The sequence below is a fragment of the Struthio camelus genome, chromosome Z (assembly GCF_040807025.1).
Source record: "Struthio camelus isolate bStrCam1 chromosome Z, bStrCam1.hap1, whole genome shotgun sequence".
NCBI lineage: Eukaryota > Metazoa > Chordata > Aves > Struthioniformes > Struthionidae > Struthio > Struthio camelus.
This window is the reverse complement of record NC_090982.1, coordinates 2,335,483-2,356,268: the sequence shown is the minus strand read 5'-3', so window position 1 is coordinate 2,356,268 and position 20,786 is coordinate 2,335,483. Positions and strand designations below refer to the sequence as shown.

The following is a 20,786-nucleotide window of genomic DNA, read 5'->3' as shown; positions in this document are numbered from 1 at the left end:
CAGAGCAGTATGTGCCATGGCGGTGCGTAGCCTGGGCCAAGCGCTATTTAACGAACTTTTCTTTGAAGGCCGGGGTTTGCCCGGGTCCGAGGGCTGGCGAAGAGCTTCCTCCGTGAAGGAAGGACGGTCTGGCCGCGGGGGCGGGGAGAGGGGAGGAACGGTCGTGCTGTCACGTGGGCGGGTCGGGTCCCGTGGACGGGGCGTTGGAGCTGTCACGTGGGCGGGACGGCGGCGAGTCACGTGGGTGGAGCGCGGTGCCGTCACGTGGGCGGGGCGGCCGCGGCCGGGGGGCGCGCACAGGCCGGCGCGGCGCCCCGGTCATGCCCAGGCCCCTGCTGCGGCCCCGGCCCCTGCTGCGGCCCCGGCCCCGGCCCCGGCCCCGGCCCCGGCTCCGGCCCGGCGCGGGATGAGCGCGCCGCGCGGCAAGGCGGAGGCCCCCCCGGCGGGGGCTCGCGGCGACCTGGCGGCCCTGGCCCCGGCGCCCGCCTCGCCTGCCGGCATGGAGGCGCCGCCGCCGGCCGTCTCCCCGAGGGCGGCGGCGGGGGGCGGCCTGTTCGGGTGGCTGCGCGGGCGCTGCCTGGGCCGGAGCGCCGCGGTGGACCCGGCCCGCGACACCTTCCGCGCCATGACCGGGCTGTACAGCTCCATCCAGCCCGCTGACTCCGTTTACCTCAGCACGCGCACGCACGGTGCTGTCTTCAACCTCGAGTACTCGCCCGACGGGTAAGGGCTGCGCGCGGCCCGCCTGCCCGGGCCCCCGCCGCTGGTCCTGGTGGGGCGGCCCTCTCGCCGCCGGCGGCCCCCGGGCCGCGCTGCGCTGGCCGGGCCTCGCCGGGGCTGCGCCGCAGGGGCTCCCTGAGCTCCGCTCTGCAGCCTGCCTGGCTGCGTGCGAGCCGGGAGCGCCTCCTCCCTCGGGGCGGCCGCCGGGAGCAGAGCCTGGCCTGGCTGGTGCATGTGGCCGAGCAGGTCGTGTGTGCGGTCCGCAAGCTCCCCCCTAGGAGGCTAGGAAAGCCCTGTGCACCCCCGCTGTCCCACAGCTTTTTCTTACGGTGCTGCCACCCTTGCAGTGAGGAGGTATATTCATGTAAATGGGCGGACGGGGAGCTTCAGGTCTAACACTTGGCAGGCGTCTTTTAGGGCCGTATCAAGACAAAACCTGAGAGAGGCTGAAAGCTTTTTATTGTAAAACCCATCAGGACTAGGAACAAAGTCCTGTGCAGCTGAAGCAACTACACCGCTCCACTGTTAGTGTTTGCTAGCAGTGGGACGGCTATCTCAATTTCAGTTGTCTGGTTGCTTTTTCATTCTAGGTTAGCAGTTGTATTACAAGCAATAGGTGCTGAACAGCAGTGATAAAGCAGAAGAGTAGGGACAAACAGAGGTGGGTACCCCTAAAACGGTTGTATTTGCTGTTAACTTTCAGTCTTTTCAGGCTCTTCCTTCAGGAGAAGGGGAGGCAATAAGACACAATGATAAGAACGAGTTGGTGGAATCATGTCTTAAGCTAACTAGCAAAAATATTCATGTTAGATGTCCTCAGAGTGCTAAGCTGCTACTGTCTGTGAGATGGTTTTGAAATGAGACTTTTATTTTTTGTTTCCTTTTAGTTTAGGATTACATGAATTGTGTGGGCCTGCACCCACAAATGAGATCAGAAATGTACTTCTCAAGATTTGCATAACAGTTTGGACAAAATTAAACATTCTCTCAAGTGAGAATTGGACACGTTTAAAATAAAGAGAAGTCCTGGCATGGCAACTCAGCTAAAGCTGAATTCAGAGATGTCTGTATAATAATCACAGAATCACAGAATCACAGAATCGTTTAGGTTGGAAGGGACCTCTGGAGATCATCTAGTCCAACCCCCCTGCTCAGCCAGCGTCCTCTAGAGCATATTGCCCAGGATCACATCCAGGCGGGTTTTGAACATCTCCAGCCAAGGAGACTCCACGACCTCTCTGGGCAACCTGTTCCAATGCTCTGTCACCCTCACAGTCAAGAAGTTTTTCCTCAGGTTCAGGTGGAACTGCCGGTGGTTCAGTTTCTGCCCGGTGCCCCTTGTCCTGTTGCTGGGCACCACGGAGAAGAGGCTGGCCTCATCCTCTCGACGCTCCCCCTTCAGATACTTGTACACGTTGATGAGATGGCCTCTCAGTCTTCTCTTCTCCAGGCTGAACAGGCCCAGCTCTTGCAGTCTTTCTTCACAGCAGAGACGCTCCAGTCCCCTCATCATCTTTGTAGCCCTCTGCTGGACTCTCTCCAGTAGCACCATGTCTCTCTTGTATTGCGGAGCCCAGAATTGGACACTGCACTCCAGGTGAGGCCTCCCCAGGGCTGAGGAGAGGGGCAGGAGCACCTCCCTCCACCTGCTGGCAACACTCTGCCTCTTGCACCCCAGCATACCATTGGCCTTCTTGGCCACAAGGGCACACTGCTGGCTCATGCTTAACTTGTTGTCCACCAGCACTCCCAGGTCCCTCTCTGTAGAGCTACTTTCCAGCAGGTATAATAATTGTATATTGTAGTATGCCTTCTTGTTACATTTCCTTGGCAGAAGGAGATTGCATCCTGGAGTGGTCTCCAACAACATTTTTGGTCTGGACAAAAGTTGAAATATATGTTGCCTATGACAGCTAGTCAGCTTTTCTGTTTTCAGTGAATTTTCGTCAAAACAGAGTTCTGGTTTCCCTGAACACCAGAGCTCAATGGATTTTGCCTTGTTTGCACCGTAAGGCCAATATTCAAATTCTAATTTGTTCTTCCATTTTTCAAGGAAGAACAGAGTTAAGCTGCAGTAATTATCAAAGCCAGTCTCGGGCAATTATCATGTTGCAGGAAAGTAACTTATTTTATAGCTCCCCAGCAAAATGTACTTAGGGTTGGAACACAAGCTTCCCAAAGTACCGCGTTCTGTCTTCAGTTATATGGCGTAGAGGGAAGAGGCTAAGATCTTCCTAGTCTACGACAGTTCCGTTAGCTTAGCTACAGTGATATAATGAAGAAAAATACCCATGTGTAGATGTGCTATATCAGTGTAAAAAGTGTAGACTGCAGTAGTTGCGCAACTGCACTGCGTTTTAAAGTTTGTTTTGTACACCTTCTATCAAAAGGTGTAATTCTGTGTTCCTCCTGCTGTGCTTGTGCCTGATACTTGTGAGGCTGCAGTGGAAGCTAGACTGGGGACCTTCCCCAGCTGAAAATGAATCCAGCCCAAAGATCCTGGTGGGAAAGGAATGTAGTCCCTAATCGGGCACTTTGTGTGAGTGGCTGAGTGTTTGGGCCAACACACCAGAAGTGGTATTAGACTTAAATTAGGATCAGGCTTCTGTTATCTTAATACCCATTATTACTTCTCCTCAATTCGGTGCTGATTAGATTCAAGTTAGAACAATTACAGACCTGGCTCTGAGTGATGCTGACCAGAACAGTGCTTTGCACTGGTGACTTAGCCTCTCTCAAGGGAGCTGACAATGATCTGCTCTGTTGTGTTCTTATTCCTTGCCCATCCTATAGCTGCTTTTGCCACCTCAAAGTACTGTTCTACCCCCCAAGGCTAGGGTTGGAGCTGTCTGTGCATTGCCAGTTAGAAGTGGGCTGCCTATGGAGAGTTGCTGCTCAAGAACTCATTTGACTGGTTGAGGAGCATTGGTGGGGCATGCTGCCCTCTTGCCATAACTGTTAAGTACTAATCAGAGTTGCTGCAGTGCTGGGGGAACTTCTTAGCATTTGTTTTAGGTCAGCTTCACTACTTTAGCAGACCAAACTGTCGCTGTAATGTTAGCAGTATTTAAAATCAGGCTGTGTCAACATATATAAAGCAAGCAAGTATTAATGTACTAGGATAACCTAATGTGGAGCTGCGCTACCTCCCAAAATTGTGAACTGTTGATGTTTTCTGTGCCTGTCGGGGACCTCTGTGAACTTTCTGCTAACTTGGCTTTGTTCTCGTTCACGAGGAGTTTGTATTCTGGAAAAGGTCTTTCACTTTCGTCTCCTGGGAGAAGCTTTCAATAGTTGTTGATGTTTGTGAATGGATACTTGGAGGTCTTGTCCTCATATGAGGAAGAAAAGGTGCTTTTTTCAGTGGGTAGTGTCCCTCAAAGTGTAGTTCCTAAAAGCTGACCTGTTGTTTGGTAACGAATTAGTGTAGTAGTAAGATGTTAGGTCTTGCTCCAGACTTTTCTTCTGTGTGATGTCGGATAGCAATCCTCTGACTTCTTGTTATTTTAAAAATTAACATTAACTTCTACATTTAAACTTCTTGTATAGTTTTAGTGAGAAATGACTGAGTTGTGAAGTGGCTGGATATTTTAAATAAACTTTTGGATCATTTCTGCCTTGAGCAGGGGCTGGCTTCACGCTATTTTGATTTAGAAGAATGCAGCTGGCAAAGTGCCTTGAATAGTCCGATTATTGATAAAGGGCACGATCCTTTTCAGTTTGATCTAAAAATACTGGTTCTTCTGAATATGTGGTCTGAGTGTCATCTTTATGCTGCTTTTGGGTTGACACCCAAGTGAATAGCCGTGCAATCAATATTATGGAATGAGAGGAGCAAATGTTCGTGTTTAGCCTTAAGAAGTAAATCATTGTACTTCTAGCACCAGCTGCCTGATACAAAGTAGTCATGTAGCTTAGGTAAAAAAACTGTAAAGATCTTAGCAGAATAGTGTCATAGTTGATCAGGAAGCAGATCAAAGCAGTTGTTTTCATATGTTGACCTTCTCTATATTAGAGCTAATGCAGCGACAGTGTGTGAGTTATCCGAAAGATGACTTAGAAATAATTGGTTCACAACATGTGACCAGTGTTCCAGTACTCCTAACATTGTGCAAGCATTCTGTTTTAGTATAGCTTCTGTCAGACTTATACTTTACAGAGCCTTTCACTTGGTGATCTGTCACTCTGAAATGCAAATTACTGTAATATCTCAGAACCCTCCAAAAACGGTTACCAGTGAATGGATAGAGGGAGACGACAAAATGGACACACTCATATGGGAAATCTGCAGTAGAATTTGAGAACAGAATTCCTTTCCTCTTATTCTTGGGTACCTTCATCTGTTGTTTTCCTTCCTGCAGCAGTCAGCAAATGTGTGCACATGAACACAGGCGGGTTTCATACCAGAACTTGATTTTTTTTTTTTTTTTCTTTCCTCAACAAGAATGACTGAATTAAAACACAGTGCTATTGATGGAATAGGTTACCCTCAAATAACTTTTTTTTTTTTTTTAAAGTGAAGTAAATCAACTTAACTGTGTGAATTGAGTGATGTGGTCACTGGATCTTATGAAGTACACAGACGTTATAAAACAGTCATCTTGCATAAAAAACAGTGAACTAAAAGATCATATGGTCTATCCAGAGAATGTACCAGCTGTGCATTAATTTATTACAACAGCCAGGTCGGAAAAGAGTCATCATCTCTCTTGAAAAGGATGTAAAGAAGTTAACTGAACCAAAAGAAAAAACCAACAAGTTAGTTTCTCTTACATTTTTTCCCAGTTGGAGGGCACTTGAAAGAAGTCATCTGGAAAAAGGCAATTAAAAAATAAAAATGCTGTTGTAGGCTTTATGCACCGTGAATAGAAAACCAAGCTAAGTAAATAACAACCTAAGGAAGTGGTGTTCCCATGAGGTTAGGGAATGGGGGTTAGCTAGGTGGGCATAGATGTCATGTTCTTCTGCTAAATTGAAATGCTTCCTTTTTGCTTTATTCTTCTGCAGGTCAGTGCTGACTGTTGCTTGTGAACAAACTGAAGTCCTTCTTTTTGATCCGATATCTTCAAAGCACATAAAAACTCTCTCTGAAGCTCATGAAGACTGTGTAAATAATATCAGGTAAGCTATAAGGGAATAAAAGGCCTAATTTTTCCTTATGATAGTGTTTGGTGTTTTTTTTTTTTATGATAGTATATTAAATTTTATATCTGCACTTTTTGGGGGAGGGGAGTGGGTTTGTGCAGCCATTTGGCTGCAATTTGCTTTGTGCCATCTTCCTTCTCCTCCACAACTGGCAGTGGGGAGGCCTGCAAGGGGAATAAGAAGGACTCTGATGGTGGTAGTGGTATATAATGCAGCCAGACGTTCCTTTTGATGGAGGAGCTGCAGTTTATGGGAGAGGAAGACTATTCAAGGTGTTATCAGCTGTTTTAACTAGTCTTCAGAACGCCCTGAATGAACATAGTAAATCAGAATGCAACTGTATGGTTTACATTTAAAGTGTTAGTCAAGACTGTAGAAAGGTCAGACATCTATATGAATTTGGCTGATATTTTGAATGAGTTTTAATACAAAACTGGAATATAAGGAGTAACATGTTGTAAGGGTTCTGACTGAGCTCTGATTTCAGAGATAAGGTTGCAGCCTTCACTGGGCAGATCATCCCACGCCTCCTTTGGCTCTTGATATTTGGCCAGCAGCAGTGGAAATGCTGGATTGTGAGAGTAATTGCCATAGACACATAGACATTTCCAGACAAAGATTTGGTGGCTGAAATGCAGGTATTAAATTGAAGAGCCAGGAAAGTGAAATGTCTTCTGCATTTCAGCTTAAGCCTTTATGGTTTAAATCCTTTTGCCTGTTCTGAGGATGAAGAGGGTGACTGGCAAACACAGGAACCTAAATCATCGATATTTTTGTCGTGTGATGTTTTTCCTTTTTATTTGTGCTATTTCTACTTATTCTGGGTCTCAGGATGGATTTTCACATTCAAACTTGAAACCCCTTTTTTTAACCTTGTGGGTAGTATTGCAGCCTCTTTTCACTGAGCTTCTCCAAGCTTCATCTGGATGAAAGCATCTAATCAGTCAATTCTAGACTATCTGTCTTTAAATCACTGTCATGTGCAGTGAGGTTGCTGACAGCTGTCAGTTTTGCACTTCTGCTTGGCAAAGAGCTGTACAGAAGCCTTCTGAGCATTTCCCCCTAAAGGACCTGAATAAAACGTGGGGTATTAATGTTCTCCTGAGTTCTTGAGATAAATTGATGCTTTTCACAAACTACCTGTCCTTTTTAGAAGAAGAGACTGAAGTTTTACATCAGTTAGATGCCTTTCCAGAAAGGCTAATGTGAATGTTGGGGCTAGCTGACACAAATAGAGGACGGGAGAGTGAGAACTGCTCTTCTGCTGAGAAATCTCAGGTTTTTGGATGTTATGTCAGTGGTTCTCATTTAAATGTGCTTAGTTTACAGATAAAGCTAGCTGACAAATAAAGCCATGCTGTCAAGATACCTTGAAGTCAAAGGCAAGCTAGTTTTTTTTATTATTATTATTTTTATACATCCCTAATTCAATATCTGATCCTTGGACTCAAACTACTGCCGGCCAGAGTGGTGTATATATATTGAGTTTTGGCTAAAGGCTGGAGATTATCAGCATAAACAATTACTGATTGTATTAAGTATTTAATCTTATGATTGTGGCAATCTAACTAGTACAAGCCATGGTCTTTTCCATTTTCTCATCTTCCAAATCTCCTTATGTGACATTAGTGTACCTGTCATCACTGTTATGTAAGCAGGTATATGGAGTGGTATGCAGAGACATTCACTGCCGCATTAAAGCGTAGCGTAGAACTGACTGTAGAACTGCAAGACTGTAACTGTGTTGTGAAATACAGAGCTATGTGTATGCTCTGCTTGAAGTCATTTGAATTGAACAGAATTTCATGGACTTCCTCTTCAAGTGCACATCTCTAGTGAAGGAGTCCACTGCTTAATAACTCTTAAGAACATACTCTGCCACTTTTCAGTTGTTACATCCTAATACACTGAGATTTGCAAAGATGATCTGGAAGTCCCATGCTAGACAGTTCTCTGTGTTTGCACTTTGATGTATATATCTGGTTTTGTGTATTTGAAGAGCCCAACTTTAGGTGCCTGCATCAGAATTCAAACACAAAATGTAGGGTGCGGAAGGGCAGGGCAAAAAAGTGGGAGCAAACCCCTTGCTTTACGATGGAGATCGAGACTGTTCCGGGTGCTATAAAAATTCTTGGATGCAGTAAGTTCAAGTGGCACCTTCTTTGGGCTCTGTAGCTGCAGTGAACAGCGTTCCTAGGGTTTTGTGAAGCTGGAGGGGCCCTGAAGCAGAGGACAGGCAGACAAAGATTTAAATTTGTTTGAGGTTCTAGGGAAATATGCACACAATGGCTGTTTTCAGACTTTAATCTAGTAAACATTTGCAAGAAGGCAATGTAGTGTAAAACAAGTGGATATTTAAGTGAGTAATGTATAGACCAAGCTATTTGCTGGATTAACTTTCTGTCAAAAAAGCACCATTGTATGTCCTATGTAAGAAGCATGGTACTGGCTTTTCGGGGTATTCTGTACAGGAGTGCAGTTTGTCTCAGGTATCTGTGCAAAGCTGTGGTCAGATCATAGAATCAGAATAAAAGAAAAGTGTAAGTTCAGAGGGACCTGGGAGATCATCTATTCCAACCTTCTGTTAAAACCAGGGCCTTACGTTAGCTTATCCAGGGCCCTGTCAAGTGAAGTCTTGCAATATTTCCAGCAAGATTCCACCAATTCTCTGTGCAGATATCCATAAACTGGATAAGGCAGGACACTTCTGAAAGCAGGTTTTGTTAATCAACTTATGTCACAAGCTTTGGGACAAATGCTGTGTTCTACCTATTGTAACAGGGTCAAGATCTGGTAAGATCTTTCTCTGTTTGCTTTTCTAACTGACAAAATCAAGTGCTAAGTAATAACGTGTGGTGCAAAACCGAGGCAGACCCTTTCAAACTGAAAAGTTCAGGAGTTAACTAAAGGAAGCTTGGACACGCGCTGTGTTGGCTGAGCTGGTGGGATGTGTGCTCTGTGGAGCAGCAAGGTTTAAAAACAGTAGGGGACTTCCAATGGGAGTAACAAAATCAACCTTTTCAAAAAAGATCTAATTGGAATGAAGGGAGCTTCTGTCTGTGGTGGGAAAAGGAGGAAGATTTAAAGAAGGGTATAGGAAGAATGAGGGTGGCTATGTGGATAGAAATGAAGATAGCTTTAAAAAGTATAGTTTTAATTTATCAAGAGCCAGTAGGATCTTGTTTAGACTAAAACGAAAGTTAGGATTGCTGTGTTTTTCGCTGCCTATCCAGAGTACCAAAAGGGATCTGGCAAAAATGGAATACACTAGAGATAAAACTTAGGTGTAGTCTAGGATATCAGAGCTCTATTGCAGGGATTGCTGAACCGGTCAGTGGGAATATCTTGCCAGTCAGTGATCTAAAAACTGGCCAGCCATAGGTTGATTGTGCTTCATTCAGACTTGGTAAATTTAATTAAAAGTGAATACAGTTCGGCTGGGCAGCTGCTTTCGTTACCACAGGGATTCTGTGTGAGCATGTATTCCGTGTTGGTGGTTGTCCAATCTTTAAATTATTTACTTAAAAAGAAAAAGAAATCCCCTGCTCTGCTTCTGTAGGACTGCTTGTTCATTCCTAGAAATGCTGGGATATGAAGTGGTGGCATAGTTTGTTTTTTTACAGTTCTGCTAAAAAACAGTTCTCCCATAAATTAATCTCTTTGGTCATTCTGTGTTTTTTTTCTGAGTTAAATCCAAGTTTCTAAACACTTAAATTAGAAAAGGTACTTAGCAGCCATAGCTGTATTTCTGTCCAATTTGCAGGTTTCTAGATAATCGACTGTTTGCAACGTGTTCTGATGACACTACAATAGCACTTTGGGATCTGAGAAAGCTAAATACAAAAGTGTGCACTTTACATGGTCACACCAGCTGGGTTAAGAACATCGAGTATGATACGAATACAAGACTACTAGTAACATCAGGGTTTGATGGAAATGTGATCATCTGGGACACAAACAGGTATGTGTGTATATGCGTGCTGTTACATTTCTAGAACAGGCAAAGATAGGATTCTTTTACATAAGATGGAAACGCTATTCATTGAAGGATGTCATAATGCATTTTTAAATACTGTGATTAGTTCATAGGCCTTGTAAAGAGCTTACATCACCTTGATATAGTAATTGTTTAGAAGGTAGAAAGAGAAGGGGATTTTATTTGCTGAGACTCCAGAATTCAGTTCTTCCTTTCTGAAAATGTTCTGTCTTCATTGTCCTGGCGGTATGAAAATGTGACTGCTGACCTGTCATTAAAATCTGATTCAAGTAGGATAGAAAGTAGTGCATAAAAGGAGTTTTGGGGTGGACAAGGATGCTCAGCACATCTTGAACTGTTCTAGATGTTATTAGGGATTAGAGTGGGAGTTCATTGCAGCTATTTCTTTTTTTTTTTTTTTTTTTTCCTTCACTGTCCAGGTGCACAGAAGATGGGTGTCCTCACAAGAAGTTTTTTCACACCCGCTTTCTTATGAGAATGAGGTTGACACCAGACTGTTCCAAAATGTTGATCTCAACCTCCTCTGGATATCTTCTGATTTTGCATGACCTTGATCTGAACAAATCTTTAGAGGTTGGCAGCTACCCAATTTTAAGAGCTAGGAGAACTACATCAAGTTCAGGTGAATGCTCTTGTGAATCTGTCACGGTCTTCTGTGATAGAGGTGGTGTATGTGATACTCTTAGCTAACAAAAGAAGTTAGAGGTGGAGTCAGATTCTGAAGAGGAACTCTGATAATGGTAGCTGTTCTTTTCTAGGGTCACATACATCTGTATTGTTGTATGACACACGTTCTGAGTCAGTGAATAGAAAGCGTCTAGGGTGATTCTTGATATCAAGACTTTAGTAATATATAAGGTAGAGCCTGTGCAAGTCTGTTGCCTCTGGCTGGTAATCTCTAGTTTTATTTATCTAACATCCTTGGTCCCCTAATAAAAGAAACTTAAGCCATTTTGAGTAAGCTGGATGTGTATATTCTCCAACAATTACTAATGACTGTTGTGTAGAGCTGTAATTAATTCTCAACAGCAGACCTGGTAGAATTACGTGCTTTGAAATTTTACTGCTTCTTTCATCCGGCTGTGTAGCAGTGCCAAAGCAAAACAGTGACAGTTACCAGAAACTCTGCCATTTGGGGTGTCTACATATAAAGGGAGTGGCCTGGGGAGGCGGTTATGCTCCAGCTTCTAGTAGTGATAGTGCATAAGAAGGAACAAACGGAACTTGCCTCTTATTTGCAATAGAGTTTGTTGCGCTGGTAGTTTGTTTGTGTTAGGTGCAAAGGCAGTGGTACTTTTAGGCTGTAAATAGAGCTGTCCACATTTTTTTGGAAAGTCTTTTCTTAAGAAGATATACCCCTTTCCTTCCCCGCTCCCAAGGCTTTACTTACCGTTCCTAAGGCAGTTTAAGTGAGGGACTTACACAGCTAAAAAGGCTCTTCTTAATGGTATATTTATGTGGTTGATGCTCTTTGCAGATACAACATCTACAAGTTCATCTGGTCCTCGAGCTGTTGGTTCACCATGTCACCAGAATGATTCAGGTCTACTGTCTGAGAAACATATGTCACGGTCCTCGCAGCGAGAAGGTAGGTAAAGAAATCAGTGATCAAAAGAGGCCAGAGTATAGTAGTAGAAAAATACATTTTTGTTTGTTTGGCTTTTAGAAGAAAAGTGTTGCTATGACTTTTGTAAAACCAATAAATATCACTGCACAGCAGAGTCTGGAGATCTGATTTTTTTTTTTTCCCCAAGAAATCTAAAAGAAAGCAACAAGATATTTATTTTGTATTAGTACATTATCTTTATTATGCAGAGGTACTGCCTTTTCTTTATAAAAATAAATAATTCTTTCCTTCAACAAATTTCACATGCATGATCTTTTTTTTTTAAAAAAAAAAAAAAAAAACAGCAGAACTAAGCCCTCACAGCTGTGTTCTGCTATTTGTTGGCCTTAGTGATAGAAATAGGTTTCTGTTGTTTCTCCATGCAGAGTCAGTAACATGGAAAAAGAGTACGTAAATGGGTTAGGTTCTTAAAGGGTTGATGGAATTATTTGTGAAGTTCTCATTTGCAAGGCGAATCCTAGCTAAATATACATTATTAAAAGTAATGAACCTGTGCTTAGCAGGCTGAGTCTGGTCTTGGAGAGCCCTTCAGAGAGTCAGCATCAACTTGGACAAAGTGGCAAGTATTTATGACTCACTCGCCACTTTAAAATAAGGACAGTGTTAAGCTTTAACTATTTACCGTTGTGAGATGATCATAGTTGCAAAAGAAGGAGGGTTCTCTGAACCCCCAGACCATGATTTATCCGCAAAAACATCTTTGTGGTTAGTGTAGAAAGGAGGCAAACTCCACATAGCTGAGCAGACTGGCAAGAGTTTGGAAAGGACATCATGCAAGTTTCATAATCAGTAGTTCTTTACAAGAACAGCACTCTTTAAACTTTGTTTTAATGAGGATGAAAAGTTCATGAGTGGACAGTTATCCCTGACTTAGTTCACGATATGAGAGGATATCAACTTTGGTCTTTGAAGATGATTTTGAAAAAGAAGCTACTTGGAATCGAGACTGAGCCCTTTGTATTAACTTCAGTTATTAGTATAACCTCTTTTTTGGTTTATATTTTCCTAAAGCTAATACCATCCCTTCTAGCCATTGGATGCAGGTTTCACACACTTGACTAGTCTCAGAGTAGACTGAACAGAGTAGAGTGCATTAGTCTTAAAGTTGACTTTCCTTCCTAGGTGGATCACCTAGAAATAGTCTGGAGGTCTTAACACCAGAAGTTCCTGGAGAACGAGACCGTGGGAACTGCATTACATCACTACAGCTCCATCCAAAAGGGTGGGCTACACTTCTGCGGTGCTCAAGTAATACAGATGACCAGGAGGTAAAACAAAAATATTTTTTAAAATATACTTTGAATAAAATGTATTGATCATACAACTATGTTGAAAATTCCTTCTTTTCAGGTAAATATTGAATCTGAATAAATTAGTTAATTATTTCTACTTACAAGTGCATTCATTTTAAACTAAGACTATGAAGCGCTTTTTTTTTTTAAATGGCTTGCTGGTAAGACTTTGTATCTTGCATTTATATTTTTGTTGCCTAGCTCTTCCAGGGAATACTTCTTAAAATGTACAGTTCTGCTAGAAGGTTTCAGACAGTACTTGTGCTTCCAGCTATGTGACTTAGAAATATGTACCTATCAAAAAATCGAAGGACGGTACTTGGAAAAGACACAAAATTATAGACTTGGGTATTGTGGGTATAGAGTTTTTAAGTTGAGCAAAGCATCTCCTCTGAAGTTCCTTCAAGAATGTTTTTTCCTCACATGCCTTCAGAATGTTTCTTGTCCATCATTGTCCCAAGGATAAAGTATTCTTGCTGTGTTGATGAATGTTTTTTAGAGGCTGCTTTTATACTGCTGTGAAAAATCTCATGGCATATTTTTACATCTTCTTAAAATTACCGGCGTTATAGATTTGACTATGATACACTCCAGTCACGCTCAGAAATAATGAAAAAATCTTTTCCATGGACTACGTATAAAAAGCAAGAGCCCAAAGGTTGTGGTTTGGGAGCACCTGCATTTCAGGAAGTAGCTTCCAGGTTAACTCAGGTTCGCTTATAGCTTAAATCCCAGCCAGAACCTTCAGAACATCTGGATTCCACCAGATGATTCTCTTCTGACCATCTTGTTCTCTTAAGGTTACTTCAAAATGATTGTTCTGACAGCTGTTCAGACTCCTCTGTGTAGTCTGCAAAGACATTGAGATTTTATATTTGTTTTCCAAAAAAAAAAAAAACACCCAGAAGATTCCTATGAATACTTAATGAGTGCTAAATAGTTTAATTAATATGAGAGTTGACATGAATTGATTTATTACGGAAGAAAGTCACTCTTCATAGCCTCCTACAGAGGTGTTATAAGTGACTGAGTGGAAACTTAGCAGATTATTATCAATTTCAGTATCGAGTCTATCAACTTATTATCAAAAAACAGAATTCTGCAAAACACAATTTTTTGAAAATGCAAATATTAAATTGAGTTAATACTGACAACTGGCCTAGTTATAATTTCCTACAGTCCTGGTGTCTACCTTATTCTTTTCTATGAGCATTCATTCAAGGTGGGTGTTCTCCTTGTGTTTACTACAATAGAATACATTGAACAGAACTAAGAGCATTTCTTCTGTCTTGTAGCTGGAAATCCTCAACACTCTCTAATCTATCACAACAATGTAAACGTAGTTTGTAATAATGGATTTGTATTTGGTTTGTAATTTACACGATTACATTCTGTATTAAAATCTCAGGTTGTTTCCTGTGTTACGAACTGGCTGTAGAGCTGTTTGTAACCTTCCTTTAAAATCTGCATCTGTCTTTTTGGAAGATGTTTTTCTGTTTTAAGTTAAGGGTACAAAATACCAGTGAGCAACTGTAAATTACTGTAGGCTGCGTTCTGCTTTTTTCTAGATTTCATTTAAGTGTTTACCAAATTAGAGTAGACTCCTGTCAAAAGGATTAGGCACTCCTATTTCCAATTAAAAATCAGATTTGAATGATTACATCTAGCAGACATGCCTGATACCTCACTTAATTTAAAAAGTAGCTTTGACCCTAAATAACTATTTTGCATAGACAGTTCAAAGGGGAAGAGGTGCCAGGGGACATATCTGTTTTCAGTGGTTCATAGTAAATGCTTATCGAAGAGTAGATAGGCAACTGTGTTGGACATTCCTCTGTGTATTTACTTCATCTCCAGCAGGAGCAAATGCATATTTGGACATTCTTGCAATCTTCTTTTCTCTGCCTCTCTCTTTAGTGGACCTGTGTCTATGAATTCCAGGAAGGAGCCCCTGTGCGCCCTGTCTCACTTCGTTGTTCTCTGCGATTGACTCATTGCATTGAAGAAGCCAACGTAGGCCGGGGATACATCAAAGAACTTTGTTTCAGTCCTGATGGTCGGATGATTTCATCCCCACATGGCTATGGGATCCGCTTGTTGGGGTTTGACACACAGTGCAGCGAACTTGTTGACTGTTTGCCCAGAGAAGCTGGTCCCTTACAGGAAATACGTTCCCTCTACTCTCACAACGATGTGGTACTGACAACAAAGTTTTCTCCAACACACTGTCAGATTGCCTCGGGGTGCCTTAGTGGACGTGTTTCTTTGTATCAGCCAAAGTTCTAGGCGCATCCTTACATCAACAGGAACTTCAGATGTTTGTGTTAATAATTACTTCAGTTTAGTTGAAGTGTGTTCTTTTTGAAGTTGTGTAAATTCAGATAAGATCATAGTTACTATGGTCTGTGAACATAACAGTGAAACAAGTTCCCAGTCCATCACTGTATGCATTCTGATACTGCATCCAGAAGTAAGGCTCTGTGCATTTTGTTTTCAGCCTTCCGTGCAGACCTCTGCTCCTGCTGATCCTGTGCCATTGCGTCGTCTTTCTGGTTGGTTCATTTCAACATAACTTAAAAGTGGGCTGTCTGAAGGAAATGTAGATGGGGCATGGGTAACAGTTCAGCCAAAACTTACCCAGGTCCTGCTGGTACGATACCTGTTTGTTCCAGAGGAACTGGACTTCCTCACATACACTTGCTTGGCCTTTTCTCTTGCTGAAAATACTATACAATGATTATTGGATAATGGAGCTGGTTTTGTGCACGCTAGATTAGTTACTGCCACAAAAAGAAAAAAAAAAAGTTTTCATTTCTATACAAATTTGGTTATCTGTGATTGGCTAGAAAAAAAATAGTAAACTTTCTGTAATGTTTTGCTGTAGTTAAAATCTTTTTAGGCTGTTTTTCCTTAATTGTATGCATTGTGTTTATTGCCAGAAGGAAAAGATTCTGGATGGAGATGTAGCTGCATTTTCCTCAAATAGAATTTAGGAGGAGAAGAATGGGGCAGGGAAACAAACAAGAGCTGAATGGGTAAAAATCTTTTCATATAATCACTGCAGATTAACTGTTCAGAATGTTTCTCGTTAAATGGACGGTTAGCTGGCCTCTGAGCAAATTGTACTCCTTAGCTACTGCGGTTCTGTCACTTTTACTGTGGGAAGCGTTCCGCATTGATAATATAAAACTTGATAACATATGTGACACTTAACAGTATACAGAATTTTCAGCTGATACTAAAGCCATATCCCAACTGAAGTACATAATGTTCTTCTGTACCTTGCATACACCATTGTTATGAGAGGAATTGGTCTAGGAAGTGTCCATAGCTTCATCAGATAAGCATTTATTCAAATGTATTGTCAGTTTGGAATAGATTAAAAGTATACCTGTCTAAAGTAAGGTCTATTTGGGTTTAACTGGACTTATCACAAGATATGAAAAATGTTAATGTTTAGCATTAATTCACGTATTAGGTACGAATGCCACATTTCACTCCTTGAGTTAATACAGCTAACCTTGTAAATGTAATTTCAGTCTCTTACGTCCATATCGGTTTATATTATTCTCACCACTTGCAGGTTGTAAGGTAATTTTTTGAGTATTTCACTAAGATTTTACTGACAAAACACACACTGAAAACAACAGGAAGCTTTGCCTAAAAAGGACCATCATATTTTGGTATTTAGATTTAGTATCTACAACTTGACAGAAGATGCTTGTTGAAGGCTGAATGTTATGTCTTTTTGCAAAAATTGTGTTTGCTGTTTGAGGAAAAAGGAGACATCTGTGAAGAAAATAGCTGGAAATACATAAAGCTGACAATCCTCTGATGTGGTTTTGAATTCATGTAGGTAATATTCTCTGTGGTGCTGGTGCAGGAGTCATTGAAACTTAAGACTTCTCTGCAATGTGAGAAAAATTTAATCTTAAACTTTCTATTTCTGTTGGTGAATTTCTTTAGTAATAAAAAGCCTTTAATATTGGGTATTTGCTAACTTGAGCACTGGACTAGTTAATTACTCCTCACTTGGGTTTTCATCGTGTCCAGCAACTGAGTGATCGAGGATTAAATGGAAATAAGTGAATGTTTGCAACTAAGGCATATCCAATTCTTGGATAAATGTCCAAGATTTTACAGTCTTCTGTTTTTCTGAACCTGAATTATTCTATGGTAGTCTCTCAGAATGTCTCCTCAGCTGGAGGAGGCAGAATCGTGGCGGGGGGAGAGGGGGGGGTTGTTTTTGTTTTTAAGTAAATGTCCTGAGTTAACTTGAAATGCAGACGTCTGTTCATGATCATCTCAATGACTCAAATGTCCCGTAGCATATATCTTTTGAGCAATTCACTTGTTGCTGAAACTATTGCCTTGAACTCAAAATTACACTAATGGGAAATCATAAACTAAGATATCCCTCATTTTTTAAAATGGACACCATGACTCTCGAGTTCAAACACTTCTATATTTAAGTACTTTCAGAAGAGTTGTAGGAAGGCATTCATAAAAAGGTACTTTCTTCACTCCAAGCAAATTGGCCAAGTCATGAAAAATGGGGAATAGTGACTGCATAAATAAAGTTTGCATAATAGTGTAGAAATATACCAGCCTACTCAGACTAGGAGGCATCCACCTCCTTTTATGTGTGAAGGAGGGCCTGCAAAGCCAAATCCAAATTGCAGGCAGCTTAGATTTGTTGGTTTGTTAGAAACAATTGAGAGAGATTTTTCTGGTCTTTGACATAAAGTACCGGAAGTGAAGTGTGCAAGTAACGATGACAGTGCTGGAAAGCAATTTTCTTATGCAAAGGAGGAGCCTAAGTACAAGGTATTTCTAATTGCCAGGCTATTAAAAAAAAAAAAAAAAAAAGTTGTTTGTGGAAAAAATGCTGGATACTGTGTTCTTGAAATTAATCCAGTGGAAATGTTAAATTTACTGTGACTAACCCAGGAGAAGTAGCTAGCGTCTCAAGTAATTTGAAAAGAGAATGGAAGATGGATTTTTTTTTTTTTTCTCTGCTCTCCATTAAAAATAGCAGCCTCTCATTTTCCGGACCATGAGGTCTTTTTCCATAGGCCATCTCTCCTTATAGGCGGCTTCTTTCTCAGCTTACGTAATATTTTACTAAGCATCATTTAAGGAACTATAGGAAACATTTTGAATAGCTCCTAAATACTGTTTTCAGAGACTTGAAACATGTTCATTTTGGAGGCTAAGAAGCACCTGTGAAGACAAAACCATTTTTGGTTCTTTCATGGCTGTTTTTGGTTTTTCCTAGTAAGATTTCCCCCAACTGGTAAACTGCTTGTAACTTTAAACTATGCCTGCTAATATGCACTGAGTTTTACTTTTTTGATTCTACCTCATGACATGCTATTTTTTTATAAGGGTATTGTTCTGAAATATTAGACATTTTCTGCTGTATAAAGAACTGTTAATTAATAAAGTGGCACATGTCATTGTATCTAAACACTACGTATCATGTAGAGCACCAAGAGTGATAGTTTTACCAACTTTCGTCATAGCTCTGAAAACCAAGACCAGTGAGAAGTGCGAGACATGGTAGAAGTTGACCTGGTTGAGGTTTTTGATGTGTTGATGCTTTGGTACTGTGTGCAGCAGGAAAAGGAGCAGGTGCATTTTATATTAAGACACATTCCATCCATGTATACTAGAGGAAGGTTGCCTAACTCTTCCAATTACATTTGCAATAAGTTGGAATTAGAATGAGTAGATAATCTGAAGTTATGAGTGATCATTTCTCTGTACCAATACTTGGAAGTTTTCAATGAAAGTTAGTTCATTTTACCTATGAAGTTCACGTAACAGTTACCTTGAAACAGTATTCAGTAATTTACAACTGATATGCCTTGCAGTTATATCTTGAGAGGGAATAATTTGCAGCTTTTGTCTTTCTAAATCATATTATCTTGCCTAACGGAATTAATGAAGTAATTTATGGGTGAGCTTTGGATTATTTCTAGATAGCAAAAAAAAGTTACATCTTACATTTCAAAAAGCAAATTCTTAACCATCAACCCTTCAACTTCAAAGAGGCAGAATTATTTTAAAAAAAAAAAAAAAGCTGTCATCTATAAGAAAATATTTCAAATGATAGATTGAATACTGCACTAATAGCAAAATGCAGTAGTGGTTTATTCCACTTTCTCTTTGGTCTATTTTAGATCACTCAAGTGTTACACCAGTTGATAAATTTTACAGTATTTGTACTGAAGATAGAACTCTTAGTTTGACTGTAAAACATGTAACATGCTTTATAAATGCATGGTTTCACATTCATGAAGTATTGTAGTAAAATAATTCTTCCATTCTCAGCATGTCTGATCAGCGGAGGCAGATGAGCTGCATAGTAAGATCTCTGTAGGAAAGTCAACTTTTAGCAGTGTTTACAGGAACAGCACTAGTATGTTTGAAGGCGATTATCCTTTTCTAATAGTCTAGGGACCAGACATTGTTGGAATTAAATGCATTTTGTGAATATTCCATTAGAGGTCAGTCTTTAAATCGCTACAGCACTGTTAGCTTTTGGGGGAGGGAAAGAAGAAACCATTAATGGGATTACAGAATGATGTTTCTGTATATGTACTTTCTCTGTATTAGGTGTGTTTGTGTATTTCAATATATACATACACTTACAGCCGTGGAGAATCAGTATGCTTGTCGAACATGGTTAGTTCAGGGAAAAATTTAGCTAGTATGCCTCAAAAAAGCAGTCGGTGGTGGGGAAAAAGCACAGTTGTTTAGACTGCCCCCCAATCCTCGGGTTTGTAGGGGCAGTCTTGGAGTCTTGGTAAGGACTTTTTTTTTTTTTTTATTGCCTAATACCAGAGATGGAATGTGGACATCGCTTGTAAAGGGATTTTAGGTAACATTGTGAAAAAGGGTCCTGATAGCAAAAAACACAGGTCTGTTGCTCTATGAAATTTTGACTGTTGACAACAAAAATACACTCGTCAAATGGAAGTTACAAAAAAAGAAATCTTAATTTACAGGATTAATAGATTGGGATAGAAGGGAAGCGTTGACAGTGCCCATAATATCTGTCCTGGACGAAAAATAAACCTTTTCGTTTCTGGATATTAGTTGATGGTGCTTTTTTTTTTTTTAAGCACTAAGTATTCTCAATCGAGTGCAAGGTTTTTTAATACAAAAATAAATTGTGCATGTGGAATATTTTGAAATACTGAGATTTCATAGTAAAAATCTTTAGCCATTTAATGCAATACTAAAAGTATCAAAACTGTTCTGAATATGTTGTATTTACAGCCATACTCTAATTTACTGTTTGTGGACAGTTTCTCTTGGTTGCATAATAAACTAAGCATTTAATAATTCAGTGGATTAAAATCTCTTGCAGTTATCTTACACTGAGCAATCCTGTGTAGTGCTAACTGGTTCTTGCCCACTCCCTACTACTAAGAGAAAAAGGAGTACTTAGAACAAAACAATCTGTGTATCTAACATGTCTGGGTCTTCCATCAGTCTACTACAGTCCTTACCATCAGGCATACTTGGGCGAAGAAACAGCTGACTGGTGAAGCCTAGAAAGCAGGTAACAGGCTGAGGTTAGTATGATAATGACAAAGGAAGACTAGTTAATCATTCTGTTGACTGAAAACAGCTGTGGTTTACAGAGCTTCTTTTGTTCCAACATTAACTCTTGAAAGCAGCACACCAAAGGCATTGTTCTCAAAATTTTGCTGAGAGAGTTTTGCAATTGTGAGCAGGCAGATGTCAGCTCAAATGGAACAGTGTAAAACTGGAGATGAAAATTATACGTGGCAGAGCAAAGGGAGACAGGTGTGCATGAGGTAGTGATTTATTCTTGTTTGGTGTAAAAAAGACTGCCTCAGACAGTCATCCTTTTCTACAGGTGTAATCATGTAACATCACCTTTGTTGTGAGGCCGCCTCTATGCCTGACACCATACCCGGTTTAACAGTTTTGGGGTCTGCCAAAGCACAGCTTGGAGAGCAAACTAAAT

At 40.9% G+C, this 20,786-nt stretch overlaps 1 protein-coding gene across 2 annotated transcripts; it reads left to right on the top strand.

The window, feature by feature from the left end:
• The first annotated feature begins 406 nt into the window (after positions 1-406).
• On the top strand, positions 407-18,905 carry DCAF10 (DDB1 and CUL4 associated factor 10). Of its 2 annotated transcripts, none has more exons than XM_068928940.1 (7): positions 407-723; positions 5,728-5,841; positions 9,629-9,826; positions 10,282-10,484; positions 11,340-11,450; positions 12,612-12,757; positions 14,699-18,905. In XM_068928940.1, exons 1-7 carry the CDS (start codon positions 407-409, stop codon positions 15,065-15,067), a joined length of 1,458 nt encoding a protein of 485 aa, XP_068785041.1. In that variant the 3' UTR covers positions 15,068-18,905. The 2 variants fall into 2 exon arrangements, with proteins under 2 accessions (XP_068785041.1, XP_068785042.1); XM_068928941.1 differs by lacking the exon at positions 407-723 and adding an exon at positions 2,184-5,478.
• The last annotated feature ends 1,881 nt before the right edge of the window (positions 18,906-20,786 follow it).

Excerpts from the sequence above, each read along its gene's own strand:
- DCAF10 (XM_068928940.1), top strand. The coding sequence starts at position 407 with ATGAGCGCGCCGCGCGGCAAGGCGGAGGCCCCCCCGGCGGGGGCTCGC. Across the intron at positions 11,451-12,611 it reads ACGGTCCTCGCAGCGAGAAG|GTGGATCACCTAGAAATAGT; the intron begins GTAGGTAAAGAA and ends TTTCCTTCCTAG. Across the intron at positions 12,758-14,698 it reads GTAATACAGATGACCAGGAG|TGGACCTGTGTCTATGAATT; the intron begins GTAAAACAAAAA and ends CTCTCTCTTTAG.